Below are 22,041 nucleotides of genomic sequence, written 5' to 3' on the forward strand. Positions count from 1 at the left end.
AGTCAGACCCCGTCACAACACTTCAAGAAAGTAGCCGAGACCCTAACTTTTCTAGTTGCCTTAAGCAGGTGTAAATGGATATACTAGGAGTGATGCAGCTGGCCAACCACTCACTTTTAAACAAAACAGAATTTATTTACAAGATTACTGAATAAAACACAAACAAAAGGGAACAGGATGTAGAATAACCTAACTATCTGAAAATCCAGCAAAATATCCCAACTTAATGATGCTGTCTGAAATACTTGTAACAATCCCCATAAACACTCCTTGGCACAAAAGGTAAAATCAAACACAGGTTCTTACATGCAAGAAGTCAGAGAGAGGGGAGGATCAGCATGGACCTGCTTCTTTGAGTCCAGCAGCTTTTACAACTGCCTGACTGTTTTCAGTGAATAGTCAGACCAAACCAAACCAGAGAAAAGCTGAGCTGAAAGAACTGGCCAGTCCCCTTTTCATCATATAAAGCCTTTTGCTTGATCCAGTATCTGTTAGCTATAATCAAATTAGCCTGAAAATCCATCAAAAGCCAGACTTTTTGGAATCGCTGCTTTAAGACCTGTCTGAAAAGAAAACCAGGACTATATAACTTTGTTAAAGGAGTAGCATCGTCACAAAGGGATCATTCTGCTTGGCATAACACAATGCAGCCATGTCCCTCATTTGGCAAATCACCCAGTGTCTTCTTGTCTCCCTCTTCATGTCTAGGAGCAGGAGTAGACCATTCAGCTCCTTGCGAATGTTCCACTATTCAATGAAATCATAGCTGATCTGCAGCTTAACACCATATACCTGCTTTTGGTCCACATGCCATATGTCTCTTTGGCCAACAAAGACTGCTGATCTGTTTCCAGCAAGACCAGCTGTCTCTTTATGTTGAGGTGTGAAAACTGATACTTGAGTTTCTCTCAGCTTCAGCATGGACCTTTATTCTTATTACAACTGTCTCTTTCTGAGAAGGTTTAAGTCCAATTTTGCACCATATCCTATTTCAGGACATGCTGTCATAAATAATTAAGACATAAATCTCACATTTAGAACATGCAGCAGATAATGATAACTGGGATGAGTAATTTAGGATATCAAATTGGGTACAAAAAACAATACAAAAGAGCAAGACAGAATTTGGATTAAGATGAAGTTGAGAGGCAAACTTGTTTTTCAGGCTGGTTTTATTCAGTTTTCAATGATATTTAAAATCTGAGGTAATAATGTATTTTAGTGTCAGGGAAGTTGTGTGGTAAAAGTGAACTTGCAGTGGGAACAACATTGAATCAATGGACTGCAGGACATCATTATTCTGTGGAGCAAGATGTCTCAGACAACAATGCCCTGACTTGCATGTTTAACTGTTCAACTGGTGAAAGCTGCTGTTGGATTTACATTAAAAGTGTTACCAAGATCATTATTTTTACTGCCATTCCCTGCCCATTGTTGGGCAAGAGGGAGACTTCACATCAATACAGATGTGAAAGTATTTAGAGCCCTTAAAAAGAATTTTATTTTCAACTACTGAATTATCTAATTGAATATAGAATCATACAGCATGGAAACAGACCCTTTGGTCCAACCAGTCCGTGCTGAACATAATTTCAAACTAAACTAGTCCCACTTGCCTGCTCCTATCCCACATCCATCTAAATGTTTCCTATTCATGTACTTATCCAAATGTCTTTTAAATGTTGTAATTGTGCCCACATCCACCACTTCCTCAGGAAGTTCATTCCACATGCAAACCACCTCTGTGTAAAAAAAAAAATCCCTTTGTGTCTTTTAAATCTCTTTCCTCTCACCTTAAAAATGTGCCACCTCATCTTGAAATCTTCCATCTAAGGAAAGGGCACCTATCATTAACCATATTTATAATGTGCATTTTATAAATCTCTATAAGGTCACCTCTCAATCTCTTATGCGCCAGTGTAAAAAAAGTCCCAGCCTTTCTTTATAACTCAAACCTTCTGTACCTGATGACATCCTGGTAAATCTCTTCCGAACCCTTTCCAGTTTTAATAAGATCCTTTCTAAAATTGGGCAACCCGAACTAGAACTGTACACCAGAATAGGCCTCACTAATGTCCTGTACAAATTCAACATGGCTTCCCAACTCCTATACTCAATGGACTGAACAATGAAGGCAAGTGTGCCAAACACCTTTTTAACCACACTGTCTATATCTGTACTGAACTATTTAAAACATAATCGAATGTTGATATCAATGGAAAAGCAGGAAGGGCTTATGCTCGAAACGTCGATTCTCCTGTTCCTTGGATGCTGCCTGACCTGCTGCGCTTTTCCAGCAACACATTTTCAGCAAAAGCAGGTAATCGATTGTTTCACCAAATGAACAACAAAGCAGCAAACAGGTCAGTCAACATTTTGGACAGCACAGGTACATTAATGTTGCAGCTCAAGTATATTATTCAGCAACATCTTTTCTATTTGTTAGTAGGATGCAAATAACTAGTAAATTCAACAATTAACACCCATTCATAATTGCCCTTTGAAAAGATGGTGGAGAACTGTTGCCTTGAACCACGACAGTCAGTGTGGTGTAGGTACACCCACAATGTCATTTACAAGGGAGTTACATGATTTTGACCCATGGCCAGTGAAATCTGCTGGGTAAGATAAGGGCCCATAGTGTTAGTGACAAGGAACTAGCATGGGTAGAAGATTGGCTGTCTGGCAGAAAGGCCTGATCGTGGATAAGTCACTTGGACCAGATTAATTACACCCCAGAGTTCTAAGGAAGACAGCTGAAGAGGTAGTGGAGCCATTAGTGGTGATCTTTCAGGAGTCACTAGAATCAGGGAGGTTCCCAGAGGACTGGAAAATCGCTAATGTGTCACACCTGTTGAGAAAGGGAGTAAGGTGAAAAATGGAAAATTACAGACCGATTAGCCTAACCTCGGTTGTGGGTAAGATCCTGGAATCCATTGTGAAGGATGAAATTTCTGATTACTTGGAAGTGTATGGTAAAATAGGGCAAAGTCCGCATGGTTTCAGCAAGGGGAGGTCATGTCTGACAAATCTGCTAGAATCCTTTGAGGTAGTAACAAGCAGGTTAGACCAAGGAGAATCAATGGATGTTATCTACCTGGACTTCGAGAAGGCCTTTGACAAGCTGTCACACAGGAGGCTACTAAGTAACGGCCCATGATGTCAGAGGCATGGTGCTAGCTTGATAATGTAGTGTGACATGAACCTAAGGCCACTCTCATGGGTACCTTTGCTCGGCCTCTCTGCATTGTTGCGTATCCCAAAGTCCGCATTGGAGAATGGTCACCCAAAGATGCGAGGCCGAAAGTCCCTGACCACTAAAGTGTTCCCCGATTGGGAGGGAACATCCCTGTCTGGCGATTGTCGCACGGTGTCCATCCATCCATCCATTGTCGTAGTGTCTGCTTGGTCTCAACAATGTACCATGCCTCGGGGCATCGTTGCCTGCAGCAATGAGATAGACAACATTGGCCAAGTCTTCAGGTGATCATCCTCCAAGGCAGCCATCAGGATATGCAATAACGCAGAGTGGCCAAGCAGAGGCTGATATCCAAGTTTGATACCCATGAGGATGGCCTCAACCAGGAGCTTGGGTTAATTCACACTACAGGTGACTCCATTGCACTACACATTCTCTCACACGCACACATACACACACACACTTTTATATACTGACAAACTCACGCAGACATGCTGCGTGAGACATGTCTCATAGACATGCTGTCTCCCAGACACACATATATACACTGCCCACACTCACACCCATGCACACACCCTCTTACAGGCTTATACTCTGTGACACTCATGCACATACTCTACCAAGCACGCACACATACAAACACACACTCTATCACACGCACTCATCCACATACTAATACTCTCTCCCTCTCACGTACAAACCACACACATAAGTTGATGGGTGAATTTGAATTTGCAGAATTGTATTTGCAGATACATTCTATTTTTGCTCAAAAAGCACACAACCTGAAGCCAGTTAATGCAGGTAGTCAATCCATATAACATTTTGTAAATTCCTAGTTTGGAAATAGAACAAATTTGACTCAAGATTGAGATATAGACAGATTCTAACCTCACATCTTTAATAATTGTCTGAGCTGAGGTGTCGCTTTTTTAGATAAAACCTTAAGTTATCTCGAAAACATGACTAAAGGAGTTCTGGGATTTACACATTAATGAACTGAAACCTGCAACCCATTCGGTAAGATGAAAGACTTAACAGCAATCTAGGTTTATTCAATGTATCATTTTAATTGCATGACACTGTGATTTTTTGCATTAAATTCTGTGTCTTAAGATCCTGCCCCACTAGTTACCTGATGAAGGAGCAGCACTCTGAAAGCTAGTACTTGCAAATAAATCTGTTCAACTATAATCTGGTGTTGTGATTTTTAACTTGAGTATATTTAAGACAGAGATAAATAGATTCTTGATTGTCAAAGGGATCAAGGGTCATAGAGAGAAAGCAGGAGAATTGGGTTATCAGCTATGATTGAATGCCAGAGCAGACTTGATGGGCTGAATAGCCTAATGTCTGGTCCAGTGTGTTATGGTCTTATGGAAAGAATGTTAATGTAGTTCCAAGTCATAATGGTGTATAACTTGGTGAGGATCTTTCATTTGATGTTTTTAAGTGCCTGCTGCTCTAGATGGGAGAGGCTATGGGTTTAGAAAGTGCTGTTGCAGAAGGGTTGGATGACTCGTAGCAATGCATTCTTTATCTGATACACAGTGTTGCCACAGTGAACCAGTGGTGAAGGAGTTGGCATTCAAGGTGGGGGATGAGTTACCAAGTAGATGGTCTCAATGTTTCTTGAATGTTTTTGGAGATGAATTCATCAAGGCAAGTGAAAAAGATTCAAAGTCAATCTGAATCGTGCCTTAAGATGGTAACCAGATTTTTGAGAGATAGGAGGTAACTTACATTTACAGAATTTCCAGCCTTTAATCTGTTCTTGCATCAACTGAATTTATGTGGCTGGTCAAGTGAATTTCACCAGGATATTAGCAGTGGGAGATCCACTGATGGAAATACCAATTAATATGAATGCTATGGTTAGAATCTACTTCACTTATTAAGAGAACCATTGTGTGGCACTTGTTTGGTTATAACTTGCCACTTCCTTGCATGACCCTGAATGATATCCAGGTAAGGACTGGTTGGTAAATAGCGCTGAATATTTCAACCATCAGTGAACATCCCAACTTCTGACTTTATGATAAAGTGCTGATTATTGAACCACCTGAAAATGCTTGGGCCTAGGACACTATCCTGAAGAACTCCAGCAGTAAGGGGGTTAAAATTATTGTATTTCAACCGCTTTCCTGATATTTTCCAGCCAACCCATTCAGAGATTTGCCCTTCTGGAGCAAGTGGGTCTTGAACTCAAGCCTTCTGAACCAGAAGTAGGGAACCTGGACATTTGGCAGCAGAGCAATAGTTATTTTCAAACCAACCTGTTCAGCGATTTTATTACACATTTCTGAAACAGGTGTAGCTTCAACCAAGGCCTCCTTGCCCTGAGTTGGGACACTACCACTGCACGTCGAGCCACCCCACAACCGCTTTGCTTTGTGCTCGGTATGATTCCAACCAGCTGAAGGGCTTTCCCTCTGATTCTGTTGGCTTTGATTTTTCTAGGGCTCCTTGATTCCACACTTGGTGAAATGCCACCTTGGTGACGAATGCAGTAAACACTTTCCTCACCTCTCGAATCCAGCTCTCTTCCCCATGTTTAGACCAAGTCCGTCATGGCACCTGGAGCTAAGTGGCCCTGGTAAACCAAATAACATTGGTGAGCTGGTTGGAGCTTTATATCGCTATTGTTGACGCCTTCCATCACTTTGCTGACGTATTGAGTGTCGCCTGATGACAGCAATAGTTGGACACGTTGGATTATTCCTTTTTAGCTATGACAAGCTTTTGCATAATGAGCTTTGTTATGGATACAGACTATAGTATCTTTCTTGCTGTTGTAAAAGTGGGAAATATTGATTTTAGCTGTATTAGAGAGAGAGAGTAGCTTTTATTTGTCATTTTCTACCATATACAACTGATACAGTAAAAACGTGACCATGTTCCTCCAGAACCAAGGTGCTACATGGACAGTACAAAATGTTTTATCGTACACAGGATGGCATAAAGTGCATAGAAGTGCAAAACTCACACATCACAGTGTAATAAGGGAATGATAATTAATAGACAGTGTTCTAGCAGCAATAGGAGTCGTGTAACGAATTTCAGATGGAAGAGAGTCTGATCATACAATGTTGAGGAGCCTGATAACTTGGAGGAAGAAACTGTTGCACAGTCTGGCTGTGAGACCCCGAATGCTACCAGATGGAAGGAAGGAGAAAAGTCAGGGGTGTGTGGGCTCTTCCACAGTTCTCTGAGCCTTTTGGATGCAGCGTGTAGTTACCATGTCTGTAATGGAGGGAAGAGAGACCCCGATGTTAGTGAGCAAAATTAGGGTGCATGGTATTGGGGGCAAAGTACTAACTTGGATTGAAAGTTGGTCGGCTGACAGGAAACAAAGAGTAGTGATAAACTGCTCCATTTCGGAATGGCAGGCAGTGACCAGTGGGGTACCGCAGGGATCAGTACTGGGACCGCAGCTTTTTACAATATATATTAATGATATAGACGATGGTATTAGTAATAACATTAGCAAATGATACTAAGCTGGGTGGCAGGGTGAAATGTGAGGAGGATATTAGGAGATTACAGGGTGACCTGGACAGGTTTAGGTGAGTGGTCAGATGCATGGCAGATGCAGTTTAATGTGGATAAATGTATGGTTATCCACTTTGGTGGCAAGAACAGGAAGGCAGATTACTACCTAAATGGAATCCATTTAGGTAAAAGGGCAGTACAAAGAGATCTGGGTGTCCTTGTACACCAGTCAATGAAGGTAAGCATGCAGGTACAGCAGGTAGTGAAGAAGGCTAATAGCATGCTGACCTTCATAACAAGAGGGATTGAGCATAGAAGCAAAGAAGTTCTTCTGCAGCTGTACAGGACCCTGGTGAGACCACACCTGGAGTATTGTGTGCAGTTCTGATCTCCAAATTTGAGGAAAGACATTCTGGCTATTGAGGGAGTGCAGCATAGGTTCACGAGGTCAATTCCTGGAATGGCGGGACTACCTTACGCTGAAAGACTAGAGCGACTGGGCTTATATACCCTTGAGTTTAGAAGGCTGAGAGGGGATCTAATTGAGACATATAAGATTATTAAAGAATTGGACACTCTTGAGGCAGGAAACATGTTTCCATTGATGGGTGAGTGCCGAACCAGAGGACACTCTGGTAGACCATTTAGAACAGAGATGAGGAGAAACGTCTTCACTCAGAGAGTGGTGGCTCTGTGGAATGCTCTGCTCCAGAGGGCAGTGGAGGCCCAGGCTCTGGATTCATTTAAGAAAGAGTTGGATAGACCTCTCAAGGATTGTGGAATCAAGGGTTATGGAGATAAGGCAGGAACAGGATACTGATTAAGGATGATCAGCCATGATCATATTGAATGGTGGTGCAGGCTCGAAGGACAGAATGGCCTACTCCTGCACCTATTGTCTATTGATGATCCTCTCAGCTATCCTTACTATCCGTTGTAGGGTCTTACTATCCGAGACGGTGCAATTCCTGAACCAGGCAGTGATGCAGCAGCTCAGGGTACTCTCAGTGAGCCCTCTGCAGAATGTGATGAGGATGGGGGGTGGGAGATGGATTTTCCTCAGCCCGTGCAGAACGTAGAGAAGCTGCTGGGCTTTCTTGCCTATGGAGCTGGTGTTGAAGTACCAGGTGAGATTCTCCACCAATGTACGTCCAGAAAATTGGTGCTCTTCAAGGTCTCCACGGGGGACCTGTCGATATCCAGTGGGGAGTGCTTGCTCCATGCCCTCCCGAATTCAACAACCATCTCTTTCATTTTGTCCACATTCAGAGATAGGTTGTTCATTCTGCACCAGTCCATTAGCCACTGCACCTCCTCTCTGTATGCTGACTTGTCGTTCCTGCTGTTGAGACCCACAACAGTTATGTCATCAGTGAACTTGATGATGTGAGTCAGCCTGTGCATTGCTGCACAGTCGTGTGTCAGCGTGGTGAACAGCAGTGGACTCCGCACACACCACTGGGGGGGCTCCAAGCTCAGTGTGATGGTGTTGGAGATGCTGTTCCCAATCTGGACTGACTGCGGTCTCCCAGTCTGGAAGTCCAGGATCCAATTATTAAGGGAGGTAATTAGGCCCAGCATACTCAGCTTTCCAATCAGGAGCTGAGGGATGATAGTGTTAAATGCAGAACTGAAGTCTATGAACAGTAATCTGACCTAGGTGTACTTCTTCTCCAGGTGGGTGAGGGTGGATGGAGGGTGGTGGAAATGGCATCATCTATTGAGTGGTTGGGATGTTATGTGAACTGCAGGGTGTTCACTGAGGGGGGCAGCAGGGTCTTAATATGCCTTATCACGAGCCTCTTGAAGCACTTCATAATGATGGGTGTTAGCACAATGGGGCAGTAGTCATTGAGACAAGATACTGAAGACTTCAACACAGGGACCATTGCAGTGGTCTTGAAGCACATTGGAACTATGGTGGAACTCAGGGAGATGTTGAAGATGTTCGTGAGAACATCCAGCAGTATGTCAGAGCATCTTCTGAGCACTCTGCCAGCGATATTATCTGGTCCAGCAGCCTTACGTGGGTTGACTCTGCACAGGGTTTTTCACATGTTGGTCTTGGTTAGACACAGTACCTGGTCATTGGGAGGGTGTGCTGGACTTCCTCGCTGCCACGTCATTTCATGCCTCAAGCTGTGCATAAAGGTTGTTCATTTCATTTGGGGGGAGGCACCACCAGCACAAGCAGGCAATGCTGTTCTGTGATGGGTAATGGCCTGGATGCTCTTCCACATGCTCTGCGTATCGCCGCTGTTCTGAAAATGGCTGTGTATTGTCTATGCGTGTGCATGCTTTGCCTCTTTGATGTCCTGGCTCACGTTGGCCCTCACTGTTGTTAGGGCCGCCTTGCCATCGGCTCTGAAGGCAGAATCACATGTCCTCAGCAGCGCACACACCTTTGTGGTCATCCACGGCTTCAGGTTGGGGCAAGAAATGATGATCTTGGATGAAGTGACGTCGTCAATACACTTGCTAAAGTAACAAATCCCCGATGCCGTGTATTCGTCTAAATTGATGGAATTGCCATCGGTTGCCACCTCCCTGAACACACACTGGTCTGTGCGCTCAAAATCCTCTTGAAGGGCAGAAATGGCTCCTGCCGGCCAGGTTTACACCTGCTTCTGAACCGGTTTGGCACATCTGACGAGCGGTTTGTATGCTGGGATTAGCAAAACAGAGATGTAGTCTGAGTATGGCTGGGGCTCTGCCCTGTATGCGTTGGGATATTTGTGTAAACCAGATCCAGCATGTTCTCCCCTCTTGTCTCAAAATCCATATGCTGATGGAACTTAGGGAGCAGAAACATGAGATTCGCATGGTTGAAATCTCCAGCAACAATAAGCAGTCCATCAGGGTCTGCATTCTGGCATCAGATAGTGGGGAAACTGAGGAAAACAGTTGGATTAATGCTTCAATTTAGACATCCATTTCCACCTGCAAATTTTCGCTATCTTTCCCACATTTCATGCTCATTTTAGCTTTTTCAGAAAGACTGAACATAAGCCTTTTTTTAATGTTCAGAATGTGGGCAATGCTGAGCTTTGAGGTTACCATGACAACATAGTGTTCCACCATCTAACAATTATGACCTGAAGGAATCCGCAGAGGACTACCAATGAAGGGAACAGAGACTAGAAAAGAATAACCTAGCACTGTAGTGACTAAAGGGAGATTGGAAAATCTGATTTGCAGCCAGATCCACAGTGGAGTGAAATATAAGAAAACTGAGAATCAGGAGCTGAGAGGGATGTGCAATGAAATCTGAAGATGACGACCAACCTTCCTTTCTTAAATTGGAGATTTAATTGGTTCGATTTTTCATCTGTTCGTAAGCATTTTATGGTGGAATTTTTTTTTGGTAAAGGAATATTTCCTGATTCTGAATGACTTCTGTTGTTGTAGTAAATAAAGCAGCTTAATCTTTCAGTTTGCGTCTTGCATGGAAAATGTTTTGCCAGTTGTTAAGATTAGAAATATTTATGTCATTGCATTGCTTTATTCATTAACAAATATGAAGTAGTCAACGTGGTGGAAAGGAATGCAATTTAGCCATGTATGTCTCTGTATACTTTTAATAAGTTTACTTTTTTTTTAATTTTGGATCTGTTAGCTGTGCTGTCACTGTCCTTTAGTGGATCAGTTTGGCTAAACTAAACAGTTAAAATCAATACCTTTTTATAATGACAGGAATAATTTGAGTGAGAGAGCTTTAACAAAGCAAAATGTGCCACAACATCTCCGAGGAGTGAAGTGACAAGGCAAGAGGTAGATTTAAAGGAGTGTCATAAAGGAAAAACAGTGAAAAATGGAGGGATTTAAGGAGATAGTTCCAAAGCTTAGGGCTTAGACAGCTGATGGCACATCCACCAATAATGCAATTTAAAACTGGGGGCCGGAATTAGAGGAGCACAGATATAAGACTCAGGGACAAGAGCGAGCCATTTGGCTGCTTGAGCCAGCTCCGCCATTCAGTACGATGGTGGCTGATCTGGTTGTGGTCTCAACTCCCCTTTTCTGCCTGTTCTGCCATAACCCTTAATTCAAAAGTCTATCCAAGTTTTGAATAATTCATTGAAGTTGAGGAAGGTGGTGGTCTAGTGGTATTGTCACTTGACAATTAATCCAGAGACCCAGGTAATGTTCTGGGAACTCTGGTTCAAATTCTGCTAAAACTGATGGTGGAGTTTGAATTGAATTGAAAATTCTGAAATTAAAAGTCTAATGATGACCATGATGTTCTTTTTAGGGAAGTTATCCTTACGTGATCTGGCTACATGTGACTCCAGACCCACCACAATGTGGTTCACTCTTAACTGTCCTCTGGGCAATTAGGGAGAGATAATAAATTCTGGCCTTGCCAGCAGTGCCCTCATCCCGTGAATTAGTGAAAGAAATTGAATAATTCTTTGACACAACCCCCACAACTTGAGAGAAGGTAACTGATTCACCACCTTCTGATTGTGGAGGAAGATAAAAGGAATTCTCTTCATGGTGGAAATTTGAATTGGAGAGCAGTGAGATCATGGAGGGCTATAAAATAAGAATGGGAATTTTAAAACTTTGAAGTGATTACTTAGCTAGCGTCAATTTTTGTTAGAGAGCAGAGAGAAATAGTATGTCAAGAGATTTGGTAAGAGTCTGAACAATAGAGCTTGTAAAGATTTATCATCATCCCCCATCTTTATCTACCTATCACATTCCCAGCTACCTTCGCCCCCCCCCCCCACCCCACCCCCAACCCCAATCCCTTCCTGTTTATCCATCTTCCTTCCCACCTATCTGCTCCAGCCCCCAGTCTAACCTGTCACCATCACCACCCACCTTTTATCTGCCTATCACATTCTCATCCACCTTCCCCTGACCCTCACCCCCCTCCCCACCCAGCCAAAACACCCTCCCATTCATCTCTCAGCCCCCCCAGAGTTGGGATAGTAGTTTGAAGAGATTATGGATTTCAAGGTTGTTTCTTTGAGGTGGAAGATTTAACAGAGAGAAGGAAAGCACAGAAGTGAATGCTAATCAGCTAGCCGAGTACAGACAATGGGACAGAGTCCTTTTGAAGCATCAGGGCCTTGCATGCAGGCCGGGGAGTTGGCAAGAGACCAGTGGTGGCCGTGTTTTGAGATTGGCTTACTGAGCAGTAAGCCAATAAGGCCTGCCAAGGCCACTGGTGAGTTTAAACCTGCCATAAGGTCCCCAGAGGTGGAAGACTCGTTTGCTGAGAGTTGTTGACCAATCAGAGTCTGGCCACTCTTGTGCAGAGTTGGTCACAAATAGGATTGCAGAAACAGGGATTACCCCCTGCAAGCCATCTTTAAGTAACTTAAGGAGATTTTGCAGGGTGAGTGTGGTGGGGGATGGTGCTGGGGGATTTCAGCAGCAAGGGTGAAAGTTGTCTGTCAGTGGCCTGTTCCACTTGCCTGGTGTACATTCAGCATGGATTGCCTTTGACTGAGAGACATCTAACCCCCACTCCCATCCACAACCCCCTCTCCCGCCCCCACCGCAATTTGGTGGTGGGCTGACTGCATAGTTTTGGCTGCTGTGCTTGCCCCATGCCGTCCTCAGGAGTTGGTGATTCTGAGAGTCTTAGGGGTTCAGTTTCATCTGAAGTTCCCTTAATTTAGCAGTTATTAACATTGAGTGAAACATGGGGTTTACAAGAATCGAGAGAAACTGGGACTAGTTAATTTATGGCTTGCTTAATCAGGTTGTTTTGAAGCTTGTCCATTGTTTCCATGAAGAATAAATAGAGGATTCCCTCAATGCTACCTTGTGTGCACTGAGTGTTACTTTGGTTGTCTAGAGTGTAAAGGCTAGAAGGAAATTCAATGAGGGGTGGAGGAGGTGTTACGATTTGCATTTTCAGGCTCCTGTACAGGATGAGAACTTATTAGTGAATACTGGTAGGTTTCCTACTATTTTAATTGTAACGAAAAGTTTTTTAAGAAAGTGGTAAGATCCCAGGTCAGCTCAGCCAAGTGGAGTGCACTTCCTGCCCTGTGTGTGAAGTCATGGTCACACCATGCATCCGAGGTGTACGTGTCCACAGGCAGTGTCACTGGCTGCACAAACCTGAGCTCCAGGTTTTGGAATTTGAGCAGACATTTTAGTCATTGTTGTGCAGAGGATTACGTGGAAGCACATTTATGGAGGTGGTCACACTGGACTTGAGAAGCATACAGAAGTACAGAGGCCTGCCCATCCTAAGAAAACCAGGTTGGTATTGCAGGAATTCCCTGAGCCTGTTTTGCTCGCTAATCAGTATTCCATTTTGGATACTGATGAGTGCGGTGGTTTCTCTACAGAATTCAGTCAAGTCAGTTTCATGGATGACTTAGCTGCATGGGGGAGGGAAATATAGGGGAAAGAAGGAGAATGTAAAAGCAGTAGTGGTAGGGAATCTTGTAATGAGGGGATCATATGGAATTATGGTGTTGGAAATGTTGTCACCTATTCTTATTTTCCTCCATCATAATCTTCAACACCAACATCCTGCAAGGCTGCATTCTCAGGCCCTACTATATTCCTTATACACTCATGACCTAAATTGCACCCCAACTCCATTGAGAAGTTTGCTGATAGCACCATCGTTTTAAGTCTGATCTCAAACAATGATGAGACAGAGTACAGGAAAGAGATTGAGTGCTTAGCAACAAGGTGTAAAAACAACAATCTCAACATCAGTAAAAGAAAGGAGCTGGTCATTAACCTCAGGATGCAGAGTGGAGGGCATTCCCCTGTCTGCATCAGTGGTGCCAAGGTGGAGATGGTCGAGGCCATCCAGTTCCTGGGAGTGATGGTCACCAACAATTTGTTCTGGTCCATCCATGTCAAGAAAGCTCAACGTCTCTGCTTCCTCTGGAAGCTAAAGAAATTTGACATGTCCACAAGAACTCTTACCAATTTTTATAGATGCACCATCGAGAGCATCCTATCTGGTTTAGCCTTAGGAAAGAAATAAAGCTGTGCAGGTTGGTGACATAGCTGTGGATAACCATTTTGGAGATGGTGATCATAATACAAAGAGAATTAACATTCTTATGGAAAGACTGAATGTTGGAACAAATATAAAAGCTCTAAATAGGGAAATGCAAACTTTATAAACCTGATGGATATTCTGGCAAATGTGGACACGTTACATCTACTTGAAGGAAAGTCACTAGCAAATAAGTAGGAAGTCTTCAAAAATGAGATCTTGCAGATACAATGTAAATACATCTCCACAAAGAGAAAGTACTAAGCTCCCTAGTTATCCAGAAGCATATTGGTCAAGTTAAAGAATGGAAAAATGGAACTTGCAATAATCTTAATTTAGGAAGTTTACAGCATGGAAAGTACAGGGGTGAAATAAGAAAGGAAATTAGAGAAGCAAAGAGGGGTATTGGAATAATATTGATGAGGAAAATTATAGTAATCCAAAGGTGTTTACCTGGAATATTAGCACCAGTGGATGAATAAGGAAAGATATGAGTGAACAGATATACATGGTTACTTGTACACAGAAAATATGGGCAGGATCCTTTATGAATACTTTGTTCTGTCTTTACAAAGAAAAGGGGTGTTGCAGGCTTTCTCGTTAGTGGGAAATATTAGATAAAATTACCATAATGACAAGGGAGGTAGTAGAGACACTGTCCTCCTTAAAATTAAATACATTATTAGCCCAGATTAATTGTATTCTACAAAAGGAGATAGGCTGGCCACCAATATCCACTATAAACCCACCAACTCCCATAGTTACCTTGACTGTATATTCTGGCACCCTGCTTCCTATAAAGACTCTATTCCAATCCCCCGGTTTTCCATCGCCATTGCATCTGTTCCAATAATGCCAACTTTGACAAGTGGGCCTCTGAAATGTCCATCTTCTTCCTAAACTGAGATTTCCCACCACCATGGTTGGCAGGGCCTTCATCTGTTTCCAACCCATCTACTACAGTTGAGCCTTCACCCCATCTCATCCCTCCCACAACAGCAACAGGATCTCCTTTGTCCTCACCTACCATCCCCCCAGCATCAACATTCAAAGAAACAATAACCACCATTTCCACCACCTCCAGAGAGGTGCCACTAGCAGACACCTATGGCAGACACCCTCCCACATCAGCCTTACATAAGGACCATTCCCTCCAGGACACTTTGGTCCATTCCTACTCCACTGTCAACACCACCCCACACCCCCATGGCATCTTCCCATGCAATGAAAGAAGGTGTAACACCTGCATGTTTACTTCCTCCCTTCTCACTATCCAAGCCCCAGACACACCTTCCAGGTGAAGCAGTGATTAACTGCACTTGACTCAATCTGTTCTACTGCATTTGCTACTCACAATATGAAGCACAGACTGGGTGATCGCTTTGCAGAACACCTACGTTCTGTCTGCAAAAATGACACTGAGCTTCCAGTTGCCTGCTACTTCAAAACACCACCATGTTCCCTCGCCAACATCTCTGTCTTGGGCTTACTACAATGCAACAGCAGAGCGCAGCACGAGCTGCATGAACAGCATCTCATTTTCTGCTTGGGATCTCTACATCCTCTGCAATAATATCAAGTTCAAAAATTTTAGCTCTTGAGCACCATCTCCTATGTCCTTATCCCAACCCCCCCACACTCCAGGCCTTGTCATTGCATAGGCTGCTGCCACAAACAACCCGTTGTCAACCACTAATGGTCCACATTTAGCAGTTATTGATTCTCCGAGGCTAACTTTCACCCATTCCTTTGTCTGCCCAGCTGTATTTTTTCTCTCTCTCTGTCTGGGCTCCACCTTCATCTATCTCTTCCATGTCCCTCACTCCCACCCAAAACCCCTCCCACCCACCATATGTTTAGAATATATGCCAATCTTTTCCTAGCTACAATTCATTCTGAGGATGGACCCAAAGTGTTAACTCTGCTTTCTCTCCTTAGATGCTGTCAGACCTGCTGAGTTTCTCCACCAGTTTCTGTTTTTGTTTCTGATTTCCAGCATCCGCAGTTCTTTGGTTTTTTAAAATTGTATCCTACTCTGTTTAAGGAATCGGGGAAGAAATAGCAGTTGTAAAATAGTCATTTGTTATAACAAGCTTAAAAATGTGTTGCTGGAAAAGCGCAGCAGGTCAGGCAGCATCAAAGGAACAGGAGAATCGACGTTTTCCTGAAGAAGGGCTTATGCCAGAAACGTCGATTCTCCTGTTCCTTTGATGCTGCCTGACCTGCTGCACTTTTCCAGCAACACATTTTTATGCTCTGATCTCCAGCATCTGCAGTCCTTACTTTCTCCTTTGTATATTATAACAAGACTACTTCAATGGATTAAATGACTAAAATTTGGCATTTAGTATCAATATCTTCTAATAACCTGAACATAGAATCAAAGGACTCTTACAATGTGGAAGCAGGTCATTCAGCCCATTGATTCCACACTGACCCTTTGAAGAGCATCTTACCCAGACCTAGCCTTCTACCCTATCCCTGCATTTAGGATGTTTATCCACCTAGTTTGCACATCCCGAGACACTAGGGAAAATTTAACATAGCCAGTCTACCTAACCTGTACATCTTTGGAGCACCCAGAGGAAATCCACGCAGACACAGGGAGAACGTCACAGCCAGTCGCCTGAGATTGGAATGAGGCAGCAGTGCTAACCATTGAGCCACTATGCCATCCTGCAATATCTTTCCTATAGCTTTGGATAGATTGAACCTTAACTAAATTTTATCTCTGAGATCAATCAGTGGCAGTTAACATCATCTCTATATGAGATGGTGGTGCATTCAATTTCTCTTAGTTTATAAACCTGGATATACTTATGGTGAAGTACAGAGGAAGTGCTGCATTCTTAGATGTTTTTTTTTGATGTGCTGTTAACCTAGCCTGCTTTTCTAGGTAACTGTAAAAGATACCACAACTTTTCTTTTTGTAAATGGGCAGTGCTATTTCTTCTGTCCTGGTCGACGTTAAACCCTCAAGTATTCAATGCCAGAAATTAATTGCGCTGTAATCGGTAACATATTGCCATTTGTCAGGACATTCTTGTGCAGTAAAGAACTGCATTGTTTTCCCATCAAACAACACTAACACTGAAGCACTTTCTGACATCTTGAGAATGTGAAAGTACGAGAACAATTCGGGCTTGTCATTCATTCTGGTGTTTTCTATTTAAAACTGTATATGAAAGGCTGTAGGTGATTTCGTTGGTCCTCCATGACAAATAAAAATATAAGGAAGAAGTGTATTTTTGTCCCTACAAAAATAGGTGGGATTGTCTTGCAGTTATCTGAAGTCTCAGATGTGAAAAGCTGAATGCTGGCTTTTCTGTCATTAATATTTTCTCATCTGTATTTAGCTACTGTATCAATATCCTTTTCGATGCTTTGCAAAGTTTTGAAATCAGGTAATCTCTCTACTGCACCTGTCGTTTTCTCATTTTAAAATATCCACCAATGAACAGGGATGTCTAATGGATTGAAAGTTGAGTTAAAAAGTTGCTTTCTTGATATTCTGGTGCTTCCTCATTTTTCAAATATTATTATAGGTTTGAGGGGCCCTGCCGTTATCTACAGGAGAAGATGGGAAATGGAGAGAGTCATGGTTTGAACAGAATCTGCCGATGCCCATTTTCTGCTGAAGAACGCATTATTCTGGATAAGATTTTTGGCTCGATGTCTGGCTCAACGCGCAGTGCAAAAGGTGGAAAAGCTACTCAGAAGCAAGTTACTCTGGCCATGTTAAAGGTAAGTATTGAACACAGAAACTGGAAGTGGAAAAGGTTTATCCTAAAAAGTACCCATGATTTCCATGTGAAACTTCAAATTAAGTATGATTGGAAATACAATCTAAAATTGCAAGGTGTATCAAATTGTTTTGTAAATTGTTTTGCCACTGCTTGCTTTCTGTCATCCATTCTGATATTTTGTTCCAAATAAATATTTTGAAAGGGAGCTCGCACTTTTACTACAGAAATATGTCTCTTTGATGTAGCATATGTTGATGCTGCAAATTGATTTTGGGGAAAGTGATACATTTTTGACTTTGCTTTCTGGTTGGCTTAACGTCTGATCATAATTTGTACAAGGAAGCTACTTCTCTGGGCTATTTGCACAGGCTGAGAATTCCGCTAATGATGAGGCATGTGATGAAGAAATCCATATTGACTTGAGAAGGATTTTCAATGTTGACTGGATCTGTGATTTGAATTCTGAAACTAGAATGGCACAAATATTCTGTTTGGATCCTTCACCTTGACAAGAGAAATGCAACTGCTTTAACCTGTGAGGAAAGGGAAATGTAGATATTTAGCTTTGGACGATCAGTTATTGTGGTGTGGTTTTGTCAGTATGCACCACCACTCGTACTTAGTGGTGGTTTTGAACTTTCTCCTTGAACAATATAGCTGACTTCCCCTTGAATCAACAATTTGTTGGAGTAAATAATCAACACCATTTGTGATTGAACAAATGTCATCTTCATGACTTTTTACTGTTCTAAAGTTGTTACATTCCTCTTTCTAAAACGGCAGCAGATAAAATGGCACTTCAAAGTTTGATAGGGGCAAGTTTTTGTAGACAGAACAAAGGACACGTACAAGACTGTGAGCTTCATGTTTTTATGGTCAAACACCTAAACTGAAGAAATGCTCTGACACTTATCAGTATTGTTATTGTTAGCTGCAAGATAACATTTTAGAGTCAGTGGCGTACTGCACAGAAACAGACCCTTTAGTCCAACTCAACCACGCCAATCAGATATCCTAACCTAATCTAGTCCCATCCGCCAGCACTTGGCCTATAGTCCTCTAATCCCTTCCTATTCATATAGCCATCCAGATGCCTTTTAAATGTTGCAATTGTACCAGCCTCCACCACTTCCTCTGGCAGCTCATTCCATACACGTACCACCCTCTGTGTGAAAATGTTGCCCCTTAGATCCCTTTTATATCTTTCCCCTCTGACCCGAAACCTATGTCATCTACTTCTGGACTTCCCCACTGCAGGGAAACAACTTTGTCTATTTATCCTATCCATGGCCCTCCATGATTTTATAAACCCCTATAAGGTCACCCCTTAGCCTCCGACGCTCCAGGGAAAACAGACTGAGCCTATTCAGCCTCTCATAGGGTCATAGAGATATATAGCACGGAAATGGACCCTTCCATGCTGATCAAATATTCCAACCTAATCTAGTCCCACCTGCCAGCAGCTGGCCCATATCCCTCCAAAACCTTCCTATTCATATACCCGTCCAGATACCTTTTAAATGTTGCAATTGTACCAGCCTCCACCACATCCTCTAGCAGCTCATTTCATACGCTTACCACCCTATGAGTGAAACCGTTGCCCCTTAGGTCTTTTTTTTATATATCTTTCCCCTCTCAACCTAAACCTATGCCCTCTACTTCTGGACTCCCCCATCCTACAGAAAAGACTTCGTCTATTTATCCTATCCATGCCCCTCATGATTTTATAAACCTCCTATATGGTCACCCCTCAGCCTCTGATGCCTCTGGGAAAATAGCCCCAGCCTATTCAACCTCTCCCTGTAGCTCAAATCCTCCAACCCCGGCAACATCCTTGTAAATCTTTTTTTCAACCCTTTCAAGTTTCACAACATCCTTCTGATAGGAAGGAGACCAGAATTGCATGTAGTATTCCAAAATTGGCCTAATCAATGTCCTGTACAGTCACAACATGACCTCCCAACTCCACTACTCAATATTCTGACCAATAAAGGAAAGCATACCAAATGCCTTCTTCACTATCCTTTCCTATCTGCCTAGAACTCCACTTTCAAGGAGCTATGAACCTGCACTCCAAGGTCTCTTTGTTCAGCAGTACTCCCTAGGACCTTACCATTAAGTCTATACGTCCTGCTAAGATTTGCTTTCCCAAAATGCAGCACCTCACATTTATCTAAATTAAACTCCATCTGCCACTTCTCAGCCCATTGGCCCATCTGATCAAGATGCCACTGTAATTTGAGGTAACCTTCTTCACTGTCCACTATATCTCCAATTTTGGCGTCATCTGCAAACTTACAAACTATACTTCTTATGCTCACATCCAAATCATTGATATAAATGATGAAAAGTAGTGGACCCAGCACCGATCCTTGTGGCACTCCACTGGTCATAGGCCTCCAGTCTGAAAAACAACCCTCCACCACTTCCCTCCATCTTCTACCTTTGAGCTAGTTCTGTATCCAAATGGCTAGTTCTCCCTGTATTCCGTGAGATCTAACTTTGCTAACCAGTCTCCCATGGGAAACCTTATCAAACGCCTTAATGAAATCCATATAGATCACATCTACCGCTCTGCCCTCATCAATCCTCTTTGTTACTTCTTCAAAGAACTAATCAAGTTTGTGAGACATGATTTCTCACGCACAAAGGCATGTGACTATCCCTAATCAATCCTTGCCTTTCCAAATACATGTACATCCTGTCCCTCAGGATTCCCTCCAACAACTTGTTGACCACCGACGTCAGGCTCACTGGTCTATAGTTCCCTGGCTTGTCCTTACTACCTTTCTTAACCAGTGGCACCACGTTAGCCAACCTCCAGTCTTCCGGCACCTCACCTGTGACTATTGATGATACAAATATCTCAGTAAGAGGCCCAGCAATCACTTCTCTAGCTTCCCACAGAGTTCTAGGGTACACCTGACCAGGTCATGGGGATTTATCCACCTTTATGCATTTCAAGACATCCAGCACTTCCTCCTCTGTAATATGAACATTTTGCAAGGTGTCAATATCTATTTCCCTACATTGTATATCTTGCATATCCTTTTCCACAGTAAATACTGATGCAAAATACTCGTTTAGTATCTTCACCCATCTCCTGCGGCTCCATGCAAAGGCTACCTTGCTGAGCTTTGAAGGGTCCTATTCTCTCCCTAGTTACGCTTTTGTCCTTAATGTATTTGTAAAAACCCTTTTGGATTCCCCTTAATTCTATTTGCCAAAGCTATCTATGTCCCCTTTTTGGCCTCCTGGTTTATCTCTTGAGTATAAAGGCAGTAGTAATATACTCTTCTAAGGATTCACTCGATCTATCCTGTCTATACTGGCATATGCTTCCTTCGTTTTCTTAACCAAACCCTCAATTACTTTAGTCATCCAGCATTTCCTATACCTATGAGACTTTCCTTTCACCCTAACAGGAATATCTTGTCATCTCGTTTCTGAAGGCTTCCCATGTTCCAGCCCCGTCCCTTTACCTACGAACATTTGCCCCCAGTCAGCATTTGAAAGTTCTTGCCTAATACCGTCAAAATGGGCCTTTCTCCAATTTAGAACTTCTCCCCATAGCTCAAATCCTCCAACATCCTTATGAATCTGTTCTGAACCCTTTCAAGTTTCACAACATCCCTTCAATAGTAAGGAGACCAGAATTGCATGCAATATTCCAAAAGTGGCCTAACCAATGTCCTGTACAGCTGCAACATGACCTCCCAACTCCTGTATTCAATACTCTGACCAATAAAGGAAAGCATACCAAACGCCTTCTTCACTATCCTATCTGCCTGCGACTCTACTCTCAAGGAGCTATGAACCTGCACTCCAAGCTCTCTTTGTTTAGCAACACTCCCTAGGACCTTACCATTAAGTGTATAAGTCCTGTTCTGATTTGTTTCCCCACCTTACATTTATGTAAATTAAACTCTGTCTGCCACCCTCAGCCCATTGGCCCATCTGAGGTAATCTTCTTCACTGTCCACTACACCTCCAAATTTGATGTCATCTGCAAACTTAGTAACCATACCTTCTATGTTCACATCCAACTATATGAATGATGAAAAGCAGTGGACCCAGTACTGATCCTTGTAGCACTCCACTGGTCATAGGGCTCCAGTCTGAAAAGCAACCTTCCACAACTACCCTCCATCATCTACCTGCGAGCCAGTTGTGTATCCAAATGGCTAGTTCTCCCTGTTTTTCATGAGATCTAACCTTGCTAACCAGTCTCCCATAGGGAACCTTGTCAAATGACTTACTGAAGTCCATATAGATCACATCTACTGCTCTGCACTCATCTGTCATAGAGATGTACAGCACGGAAAGAGACCCTTCAGTCCAACCCATCCATGCTGACCAGGTATCCCAACCCAATCTAGTCCCACCTGCCAGCACCTGGCCCATATCCCTCCATCCCTTCTTTTTCATATGAGGCAGCATCTGTGAAGCAGAAAAATCGACCTTTCGGGCAGGAACTCTTCATCAGGATACCTGCTGAGCTTTTACAGCAACACTCTAATCTTGACTCTCATCTCCAGCAACTGCAGTCCTCACTTTTGCCTTCCTATTCATATACCTATCCACTTCCTCTGGCAGCTCATTCCATTCACGTACCACCC

The 22,041-nt window shown here is 42.9% G+C and overlaps 1 protein-coding gene across 2 annotated transcripts in view; it reads left to right on the top strand.

The window, feature by feature from the left end:
* meak7 (MTOR associated protein, eak-7 homolog) overlaps positions 1–22,041 on the top strand; it is a 59,111-nt gene that overhangs the window by 6,325 nt on the left and 30,745 nt on the right. Inside the window, exons 2-3 of one of the 2 annotated variants that reach the window (XM_043706643.2) lie at positions 5,660–5,813; positions 17,222–17,420. In XM_043706643.2, coding sequence (XP_043562578.1) covers positions 17,256–17,420 — 165 coding nt within the window. In that variant the 5' untranslated portion in view covers positions 5,660–5,813; positions 17,222–17,255. The remainder of the gene's footprint in view (positions 1–5,659; positions 5,814–17,221; positions 17,421–22,041) is intronic. The other variant, XM_043706646.2, reaches the window with a different exon arrangement.

The sequence above is a fragment of the Chiloscyllium plagiosum genome, unplaced genomic scaffold, assembly GCF_037043375.1.
Source record: "Chiloscyllium plagiosum isolate Xiang-an unplaced genomic scaffold, Cpla_swu_hap1 HiC_scaffold_17, whole genome shotgun sequence".
Lineage (NCBI taxonomy): Eukaryota > Metazoa > Chordata > Chondrichthyes > Orectolobiformes > Hemiscylliidae > Chiloscyllium > Chiloscyllium plagiosum.